Source organism: Gymnogyps californianus, chromosome 1 (assembly GCF_018139145.2).
Source record: "Gymnogyps californianus isolate 813 chromosome 1, ASM1813914v2, whole genome shotgun sequence".
NCBI classification, from domain to species: domain Eukaryota; kingdom Metazoa; phylum Chordata; class Aves; order Accipitriformes; family Cathartidae; genus Gymnogyps; species Gymnogyps californianus.
Genome location: NC_059471.1, coordinates 103,076,734 through 103,087,658, shown reverse-complemented (window position 1 = coordinate 103,087,658; position 10,925 = coordinate 103,076,734). Strand labels below are relative to the sequence as shown.

General features: G+C 42.0%; 1 protein-coding gene across 1 annotated transcript in view; it reads right to left on the bottom strand.

The window, feature by feature from the left end:
- Positions 1 to 1,885: 1,885 nt before the first annotated feature.
- URB1 (URB1 ribosome biogenesis homolog) overlaps positions 1,886 to 10,925 on the bottom strand; it is a 56,708-nt gene continuing 47,668 nt past the window's right edge. The window contains 8 exon segments of the mRNA XM_050896027.1: positions 1,886 to 2,639; positions 3,267 to 3,645; positions 3,647 to 3,870; positions 5,550 to 5,791; positions 7,771 to 7,947; positions 9,150 to 9,259; positions 10,033 to 10,176; positions 10,707 to 10,813. Coding sequence (XP_050751984.1) covers positions 2,434 to 2,639; positions 3,267 to 3,645; positions 3,647 to 3,870; positions 5,550 to 5,791; positions 7,771 to 7,947; positions 9,150 to 9,259; positions 10,033 to 10,176; positions 10,707 to 10,813 — 1,589 coding nt within the window. The 3' untranslated portion in view covers positions 1,886 to 2,433.

Below are 10,925 nucleotides of genomic sequence, written 5' to 3'. Positions count from 1 at the left end.
TAATTTTCTCTTTCTGTTTCCAAAACTACCATTTAAAAAAAAAGAAAAGAAATGCGTATGAACAATCCTCTCCTCCAACCTTGAGTATTTTGGTAATAGCAGTATTGGCAATACTAACAAAAAATTACAAGCTAGGGAGAAAGTACTCGCTGTTGGGCCTTTCTGAATACTTAAGGCCATCAGAAAATCATCATTTGAGTATGAACCCTTAGGGTGGATTCATGTGGTCAGGATTTAGATGCACTACTGTAAGGAAAGCATACCAACATGCATGACTGGCCCTAGTCATAGTGACGGTCTCCTGATACTACTTTCCACTTCTATAGCACCGTGACATCTCATCAGCTAAAGCCACTATAGGCTTGAAAGTTACCTTCCTTATTTTAGCAGTGACACAACTGCATTCAGAAATCACTATTTCCATCCACAGAGAGAAATCCCAAGGTGCGCAAATAGCTGTTTAAGCGTAAGTAATTTAGCACGCCTGTTTGCATCGGCTGTACCTATTTCTAGAATCAGATCTCACTCAAGAATCACTCTTCCAACTGGTTGAGCTTCAACACATGAATTCTGCTCCTGCAGGTACCACAGTTATACAGGTTTTTTTAAGCAAACATGGCCACAGGGCATGTGAAAGGCTATTGCAAGGCATGCAAGTGCACACCCAAGAACATTCTGGGCTTGCAACTTGTTGGAGCGTGTGTAACAACTGGGTTGTGGCATTTAGGATTGTTACTTTATCAAGGGATTGGAAGCGGCTACACTACACCACACCACATTACATATTGTGGTGGGTTGGCCTTGGCTGGCTGCCAGATGCCTACCCAGCTGCTCTCTCATGCCCCCTCAGCAGGACAGGGGGGAAAATGGGATGAAAAAGTTCATGGGTCAGGATTAAGATAGAGAGATTGCTTACCAGTTACCATCATGGGCAAAACAGACTCAACTTGGGGAAAATTAATTTAATTTATTGCCAATTGAGATAGATTTGGGTAGAGAAAATACATTTCTGCATTATTGTCCTTAGGTTGGCTGAATGGTCTTACCTCATTTCTTCAATTCTCTCAAGCAAATCGTACTATAAACCACTGTTAGATGTGCTCAGTCCCTCAAGACAGCCGAAAAACTCCTTCCCTAGATGTCATGAGTATTTTCTTTTCCAGTTAGATGAGACAGAAAGACATCTTTTGTTTTGGAACTACTTTGGTTTCATTTTGCCTGTGGTTTTTTTTAAAGAAAATAAGGTTTTTTTCATCACAAAGAAGATTTCCTGATGTCAGACCCTAGGGATTTTATATGACACAAAATTTAGCCTCTAATGGGCTTGCAGCTTTTTCAAGAAATATTTGCTATTTTTAAATCAAGTCTTGATATAGATATTATGGCTTCTTTAGGACAAGAATATTTATATGTAGAAGTAATCCTCATTATTTGCATCTCACTTTTTTTATTAAAAAAAAAAAAATTAAACATCACAAGGAGTGTGCATTTCTGATTTTTGTCCTGTACAGAATTTGTACTAAGTATCTAGGCACAGCACATATTCATGAGTCAATGTAATAAATCCTGTTTTACATTTCAAAGGTTCAAGTTCAGGCTCTGCCTGTTTGCATATCTGGAATGGTATGTTAAACTGCCCTCGAGGCCACGTTCAAGAAATATTTATCAGATTTCACAGAGAATTTCCAATAAAAACCATGTATAATCAGTGAGCAGCAAGTCATTTGGGTTTTAGTTCCATCTCTCATCTTTTCAGAGTGGAGAGAAGATGGGCCTTTGTTGCAAGTCCCAGCAGCGGTGATGGTCAGGGCTTTTTTTAATTAAAAAACAAAACAAAACAAAACAACCAGAAAGGAGAATAAAAACAGACCAGCTCCAATATAAATGGTTTCAAAAGCCATTTAATTTAAAAACAAGAAGAATCCCAGACCATCATGATTCCAGTGTTCAGTCTTCTATTCATACTGGTTTTGGTATCATATATCATGAAAGAAACTGGGTTCTTCAAGAAATAGTGGATAATCATGGTGGCTAAACCTCTGACTACTCGTTCTTTGCACTTATACCACATTGTGGTGAAGTTCTGCAGTCTTTTTTCCCTATCTTATATTGGGACTGAAATACAGTCCAGAGGCAATGCACTAATCAGTCTTTTTTGGGTCTTCATAAAGTTAAAAATGCCTGTAATAAAAATGATATAAATAACATTCAGTGTCCCATACTGTTCAAGGAAAGGGAAATTATAGCTTTAATGTTCCACTGAGAGATGATGAATACAATTTTCCCCCTCTGAGTTTGCACACAGTAATAAAATATTGATCTTCATGACAAAACAAGTTAGATTTGTACGGAGAACAGTTCAGGAGGGTTTCATGGCTCACAGCAACGATGGCAGAGCACATAACGTTAAAGATTAAGTGTCAGTTCACTGAATTAATGCCCCAATGTAGCCAAGTAAAGGGTTTTGCAAAGAGGCATAATAGTTTCTTCTCCTTGTTTATGAGTTTCCAAGTCATCATCGTTTAATTTATCATCTGTACTACTGCAGATCAATTTGACATGGGTTATTAACATATCTGGCTCCTGTGCTCCAAGCCATATGTCCCCAATGTAAACAGAAGTCAGGAATACACAAACAGCTGTGGAAGAAAAATTAGAGGAAAATCAGAACAGATATTCTATTTCCACATAGTAATACAAAACCAAACCATTTTACCTCCAGACCTATGTTTTAAAATAGTTTCCTAACTCTTTTCCTAGATGGAAAATTTGCGGGGTTTTTGCCCATGCAAAGCCAATGATCCTCCTCACACTAAGGAAAGGAAAGTTTCTTGTTAGCACAACCTTCTCACCTCTTCAAATAAAAAAGTTTGAAATCTGACCGGTGGCTTTTGCTATCAAATGATAACATTGAACAGCATATGGATCAGAACCCATATCCACAGAGTCATTTGTTGCAGACTATTTTTCCCCTTGGAATTATATTTTTTATACCTCACTGAACTCCGTTTTAGTCCTAGAAAGCGAAGTTTCTTTGAGGGAGTACAACTGTTGTACTATCAGAAACCCCTACAGTGTGACCCTATTCTGTGCTACCAACCCCTGTGCCCATACCACCAAAGACATAGCCTTTACTTTGTGAAGTTACAAGCACCAACGGACATGGGCAAACTTCAAACTGTTTTGATGAATTAAAAAAAACATGGAACTACCTACTTTCTACCATTACTGCCTTGTAACGTGAGTGAAAAGGAAAGACGAGTTACCTTTCTTGTTCGCATCCTCTTCCGTCGCTGCTGACAGGCACAACGTTTTCACAAGTTCATGAAAGCTGTTGTTGGTCAGGCCCTGAGCATCCATTAGGTGAAGCATGATTGAACTGAACAAACAGAGCTCTTGAAGGAGTCCAGCCGTCCCACTGCTGGCCTCACAGATCTGGGTGTAAAACTTGAAGATGTTGTTTCTCAATGTCTCATCCCTGAGGATCTCCTGCACTGCCACTGGGTGTGGCAAGATGCAGTTCTGTAGCCACCGCAGAGTTAACGAAACATTTTGCATGTTGAGGCTGTGCTCAACCACGGACTTCAGGAGCCATTTAGTTACTACGTAAGCGGACGCACAGGTAAGACTGACTGTTTCATCCGCAGAGGTCAGCAGATTTGAGGGGCTCCCCTCGATGTTTGGTAGGCAGCACTGGGAAAACAGGCTCCCAATGGGCAAATATGGAATTCAGATGTTCTCTGCATTTCTCCAGCTCGGAGACTTTCAGGTCTGCAGCAGTGTCGTCTTCTCTTTCTATCTCATTCTTTTTCCGAATGTGATTATATGCATGAGATGAGGCTTGAGATTTGTTCTTTTCTTTAATATTTTCTGTAAGAAAAACAGCACCAAAACAAACATCAGCTACTCCAAAGGATTTTCTTGGTACAAAATTATGCAAGACAGACGGTATCATGTGTTGTTTCAGTTGCTAAAAGGATAAGTACGAGCCTCATTTAGCAGCCTAATTGAGCCTATGCAATTCAGAGCAAATGGGCTACAGGCAGCTCCCAGTGACTCACAGGCTGAAACACTTTTCTGAACTGGATCGCCTAGCTTTGAGGTGAGCAATAATGCCACCCAGGCCTTGGCCCACAGCCCAGCGAAGCCGAGGCAGTATTTCAGAGGTCCACAAGATGCAGTTTTGCCAGTAAGGCTACATTATTTACGCCACTTCATGAGAAATGCTCCAGCCGCTGTTCTCTGGGCTAGCGAAGGCATAGCACAAGCCTGCCTACGGAAGGAGGTACCAGCACAGCTACGTTGCTTTTGAATGGCACAGGCTAAAGCAGCAAAGTCTGCCTTCCTCCAGCACAGCCGCATCCCGGCTGAGTGTCTGGCTGGCGAGGTGCTGTCAACCAAGGGCACGTGAATTTTTCACACCCCATGGGAAGAGACAGGCAGCCGAACTTTGTGATGCAGGGCTGCCCTCCGTTAGATGCTGCCTGTGTCACGGGGAGCAGCAAAGCTCCCAAACAGCAACAGCACTTTGCCACCACCACACCACCGAGAGCATTTTACAGCGATTTGCTTTCGAGGAGTCACTGAGAAAATCATCAGAAGTTTCAATTATGTTGCACTCTGCAGCTTAAAATGAACTAAATGCATTTCAGCATTTTTTCCCCGGGGCTGTGGGGGATGGGGACAACTCTTGAAATGTAACCTCAGAAACAAAATTTCAGATAAAGATCCATTTTTGTAACTGCTTTATAAGCTCCTGAGGCTTGGAGCAACAAATTTTTTTAAAACCACATATATAGTAAGTTACAGATGTCACTATAACTCCTCTCTAAAAATCCTCAGAAAGACACCAAAAGGGTGTGAAAAACTTCAGAAAAACCAAAGCTTTTATAGCATCCCTTAAATACAGTGATACTTTAAGATACAGAACATTTAAAGAAACCTATAGAAGTTGTAATGTGCACCAAGAGCAGTTGTTGTATTTGCAGGAAACCAGCGTTGTTTAACATCTCCCACTACAAAGTTCCTTCTACATTTTATTCACAGAGATAACAAGAGAAGTCATACAAGTCCAAATGTATTTTTGCTTTCTTCCAACACTGATGACAACAAGAAAGATTAGCTATTTCATTTTTGCTTGTTTTACTGCTAGTTTTTACTCATATTTCACTTTCAGATCCCCCATCCACACTCAGAATGGTTCAAATCTTTGAGCAGAAAGCCTCCAAGCACCGGTTTTTTTTAAAATTTCATTTAAGAATACAATTTTTCAAAGCCTGACTCTAGATCTGCAACTAAGTTTCATTTTAAAGCTCTTTCCCTTTCTAAAACTGTGTTTCTCCAAAGCTTCCAGAATTGTGTTAAAGTTAGAAATCACTACAACGAAGACCTGAAAAATGGCTTTCCATTTCCGTTCCTCCTCCCCCAAGCTGTATCAGATTGTCCAACAAAAGTTATTAATACTACTTCCTATGAAGTTTGCCTCACTTGTATGGCTAGCTTGTAACAGGCTCAACAATACTACTTTTCTGAAATATTTTAGTACTTACTAAGCAATTCTTTGATTTGGTATTTCTGAGCAACAGTGTGCACATCCTCTTGCAGTTGCAGGTCTTTTTCAATGACGCTCCACTTATGCAGCAGCAGCAGGATCTCTTTGTTTGAGAAAACGCTGTCATTCACAGTGAACCGGCTCATTTCTTTGAACGCCTCAACAACTGAAGCACGATATTCCAGCACGGAGTTGAGTGTACTGAAAAACTGAGTCAGTTTGGCTAGGTCTAAATTAGTCCTATGAAAAGAAAACAAAAGTGCCATGTATTTTTCTGCATGCTAATTAATAAAATAAGTACAGGTTTCTTCTCCTTCCAGTCTCTTCCTACAGTGTTCTCCTGCAGTTCTCTAGACACATACTTTTGTTGCTCAGGATGCCAGTGAAAATTGGTTTCATTCCCACTGAATCGCCAGTGCTTCACTCTATTAGTGTTTGGCAGACCAGACCATGAAACATAGTCTTTGCCCTCCTGCCTGTAAATAGCAAAGGCAGATGGCACACAAGGAAGAGGACAGAGGTCTGGAGCTTTACCTACGCTTCTTTATTTTGCATGAATTTTCAAAATTTTGAGGAAATAAACAGTTTCTCCAGGCTGTGGCAATACTTGTCTGCACAAAGAGCTGCAGGTGCTATTATGAAGCCAAACAGAACTGGTTACCCACTCGCTTTCTACTATCTCTGCTGCAACTGCTGTGCTTAGGCAGGTTAAGTGCTCTAGGTCTGGAGAGAAGAGACTGACCCCTTCTTAACACTGTCGTATAGAACTTTGCATGGTTTCTCCTCATACAGTTTGCACTTATGGTACTGTGTTGGGTTTGTGTGGCAGGGTTTTGGTAGCAGGGGAGGGGCTACAGGGGTGACTCCTGTGAGAAGCTGCTAGAAGCTTCCCCGGCTCCAACCCGGACCTCTGGCCAAGGCTGAGCCCATCAGCAATGGTGGTAGCGCCTCTGTGATAGCATATTTAAGAAGGGGAAAAGACTGCTGATAAAAGAGAAGGAGAGGAAGAAGATGGAGGAGGAGAAGGAAGAAGAAGAAGAGCTACAGTGAAGAGAGGAGTGGGATGTGAGAGAAACAACCATGCAGACACCGAGGTCAGGGAAGAAGGAGAGGGAAGAGGTGTGCCGGAGCAGAGATTCCCCTGCAGCCCATGGTGAGACGGCAGGCTGTCCCCTGGCAGCCCATGGAGGTTAATGGTGGAGCAGAGATTCCCCTGCAGCCCGTGGAGGTTAATGGTGGAGCAGAGATTCCCCTGCAGCCCGTGGAGGACCCCACGTCGGAGCAGGTGGCTGGGCCCGGAGGAGGCCATGACTCTGTGGGAAAGCCCACGCTGGAGCAGTTCGTGGAGGACTGCAGCCCATGGAAAGGACTCACGCTGGAGAAGCTCGTGGAGGGCTGACCCCACACTGGAGCAGGGGAAGAGTGTGAGGAGTCCTCCCCCCGAGGAGGCAGCAGCGGCAGAAACGACGTGTGACGAACTGACTGCAACCCCCATTCCTGTCCCCCTGCACTGCTGGGGGGAGAGGAGGTAGAGGCATCGGGAGCAAAGCTGAGCCCAGGAAGAAGGGAGGGGTGGGGGGAAGGTGTGTTTTTAAGATATGGTTCTATTTTTCATTATCCTACTCTGATTTGATTGGTAACAAATGAAATTGACTCATTTTTCCCCAAGTCGAGTCTGTTTTCCCTGTGTCCATAAGTGGTGAGTGATCCCTCCCTGTCCTTGTCTTGACTCACGAGCCTTTTGTTGTATTTTCTCCTCCCCATCCTGCTGGGGGGAAGGAGTGAGCGAGCGGCTGCGTGGTGCTTTGTTGCCAGCTGGGCCTAAACCACAACAGGTACAGACACAGAAAGTCTAAACCTTCAGAGGGTATGAAAGATCCTTGCAGCAAATAGCATTGCTAACTGCAGGCTCTAATCCAGTAGGAAAAATGTAAAACAACATAGCAGGTTAAAAATGGCCAGTAATTAAGGATGTAGAACTTGACAGTAATTGTGCATCAGCTGTTATTTTATTCCCCATGTATTTAAACAGCTAAACCTTCCTGTCAAAGAAATCTCATCAAAATTCACTACTGAACATTCAAACTGAAGGGGAAAAAAAGCATTAAACTACCAGAGATGAAGAAATTCTTCTGGCATTAATAAGTTTCAAACTGGACAGAGGATGAGATGCAAATTGATTAAAAAGGGAAAAAAAAAGAAAAAAAAAAAAGACTTACCGAATGTGTTTGATTAATGTGATCAAAACATACAGAAATTCATTTACAAGCTGAATTGGAAGAAACTTCCTGTTCTCCTGGGATCGATTCTTGCTTTCTCTCTTGCCTCCTAAATTTGTTAGCCACAGAGTATGGAGTAAGGAAATAATTTTACTTAACAGCTTGTTTTCCAGAAACCTGAAAAACAAAAAAAAAAAAAAGCAAACACCCATTTGGAAGGCAGATCCTAACCGGGAACCAGTCCATTACCTAGAGGGGACCACATTCTAGTGTACTTTTGGAGCCATGAATGGCAATAGGTGCCTCTCAGCCAGGACCCCTTCGGGGCAGGAGAGCACACCCCTTTGAAGCCCCAGCCACACGGAGGCCCTGGTTACTGCCCTCCTCTTGCCATGCTGCAGCTGGGGAAACACAGTAGGGTATCACAGTCCCTGCATGAGACTAGTGATTTCTGACTCGCATCTTTCACTCCACAGCTCTGCCAAGTATTCCATTACATTGTAACCATTGCCACCATTTCTTTAGAGCAGTTACTGTTCAAGCTTGGTTCCTTAAGTTCCTAAGACTTTAAGTAATAACAGCAATGCTTACAGCACAGTATCAGGAGCCGTATTTACTTTGTTATTCTAAGGGCAGGGGCGGGAGGGGGAGGGAGCAATCTCATTTTTGTACAGAGGATGCAAGAAGAATGCTTCTCAAAAGTACAATCACAAAGTAAGTATTGGGTGCCAGAGGCCAAATCCAGGCTTTTTCACTTCCAAACGTACCAAACTGTACCAAAGAGAGGTGTACAACAGGGGAGCGTACTGGGAACCTGTTCAGGTCAATCGCACTGTAGATGATCCTGAAACCTTGCTTGAACCTGCCAGGGGAATCTATGCAAAAGAGATTTTGCATGTGTGCGCGCACGTGTGTGTACACGCATGTGCATGTATGTGAGGGAGAGGCAAGGGGAGGAGAAAGGAGTGGGAGGAGAAATGTTATAGACAGCTCAAATTCATTATTGTGCCAATTACTGTGTAGGAGGTCCTATGACAGGATGTGAATTGTGGGTATTTGAAATGAAAGAGTCACATACGCTAAAATAAGGTGCCATGTTGTTTTCTAAGTTTTTCAAGAAAGCGTTATCAAAAACATGAAGCCCCTCTCCACCATCATCCCTCCTACTACACCTGAAAGCATCTTGATTTTGTTTTCAGAAACACACGGGAACGCTTCAGAATTCAGCAAGTTCTGCCAGTATGGCCCTAGGTGCCAAATGTCACAACTGCTGACAGGCCATCTCCGTATCTGTCACCCTTGTTTTCATACTCAGTTGCATAATTATTCTACTGTGGACAGTAAAATTGTTCCCATTTCACTAGTATTTCCCTAGTTACCTTTTCTCTAAGATGTGCAGTATCCAAGTTAGGAGGCTGTGATCTTGTATCAGCTCATAGGCAGCTCTGGTGACATGGGCAGCATTTTGTAGTATCTCCAGAATACGACTCTGAAACAGAAAATATCATTTGCTCTTTTACAAAATTAGAATATAGTCAGGATCTAATGATTATCAATCTTTCAGAAGGATATAATTAGCAATCTGACTGGTATCTGGGATCTGATCAACTTAAAAGTTAAAATGTATTACCAAACACCACATGTTCTTAGCAACCCCAGGGAAGAAAAGACATTCTCTTTTCAAGGCTCCATACACACAGACGCTACTTTTTAAAAGAAGTCTTAAGGTAGCAAGACAATTTTCTCTTTTTGTCCAAGATTTTGATACCTTACTGAGATACTTTTAACAGACTGGATTTCTCAGGGTGAGTGCTTATGAACATGAGAGCTTCTGGCATGTGAGTTTTCTTCCTGCTAAAGCACTGTACAGGTAACATGCTGGTTAGGGAAGAAGGAGACCTAAAAAAGCAAAGGCCCTGACCATATGAGCAAAACTGCGGTATCTGCAATATTTTCCATGAAGCAGTAGAAATACGTCTAGAGCCAGACCACCAGCTGATGAAACTGAGTGAGGTTCCATGATGGCAGGGACCTGTTCCAATTTCAGGGGACAAGGATGTGACTCTGGTTTGGACACAAGCAATTATTTCCCCCTCCACACATACACAAAATCAACAAGGAAAAGATTTTCAAGGGGCAAGGGAAGAGTCAACTGCTCCTTTGTGCTTTGTATTTGTTTAGGATCTCCAAACCATGCAAACTGTTCTGGTTTTGGGGTTTGGTTTTGTTGTTTTGGTTTTTTGGTTTTTTTTCAAATCTTACCTGGGAGCCCTCATCACACAAAGGACTGTTGAAGAAGGAAAGAATGACCTGGAAAATCCTCTGGTAGTCATAAAGCTCGTAGCAATGTTTATCACGCAGCCCTTCTCCAAGAAATCTGAGAATCCACTCTCGTTCTGTTTTGTACTAGAAGCCATAAGAAAAATACCACCATCAGACATTTCGAAATAATGCCTGCTCATAAGAGCACAAAACCTCTGGTTCCCTGGGAGTGCCAGCACAGTGCTTAACAGCTTCTTCTGGACTTCTCAATTTTCATCCCTATCAAATTTAATCAATAACATCCATCCGGAACAGTTACTCTGCAGCCCAAATATGCACTGATAATGGAACTTTAAAAGTTGCTGTTTCTAAAATACCTCAGTTGAACTCAACGTTAATAATCTAAACTCAAATATGAATGTAAGCTAGCTAGGGCAGAACATTCTGTTTGTTGTGCTTACAGAGCATGCACAGCACAACTCATGATTTCATTATGTATTACTACTAAGAAAACAACAAAGAAACCCAGAAATAATACTTCTAATTCCACTATAAAACAAAGATGCCTCTAATTAATTACCTATGGAAGAATAAGATTTCATTGCATTTTTATGCCTTTTTTCTATTATTTTCTGAAGAATTAGTGGATACCTAAGATGGGATTCTTACATTACCTCGAAATCAAAACTGTAGAAAAGCTGGAAAAACCCTGGTACTTTCCTCAGGTCCAAATACTGGTGTGACAGAAGGAATCTGTTTACCTTTATATACATGTGCTCCTCTGAGAAGAGAAACAACAGTTATTGTGGAGGAGGACAACGTTCACAGTACACAACCACACAGAAAAATAAATGGAACCTGTATTGTCCAGTGTTTCAGCTAGCTGTCAGAAC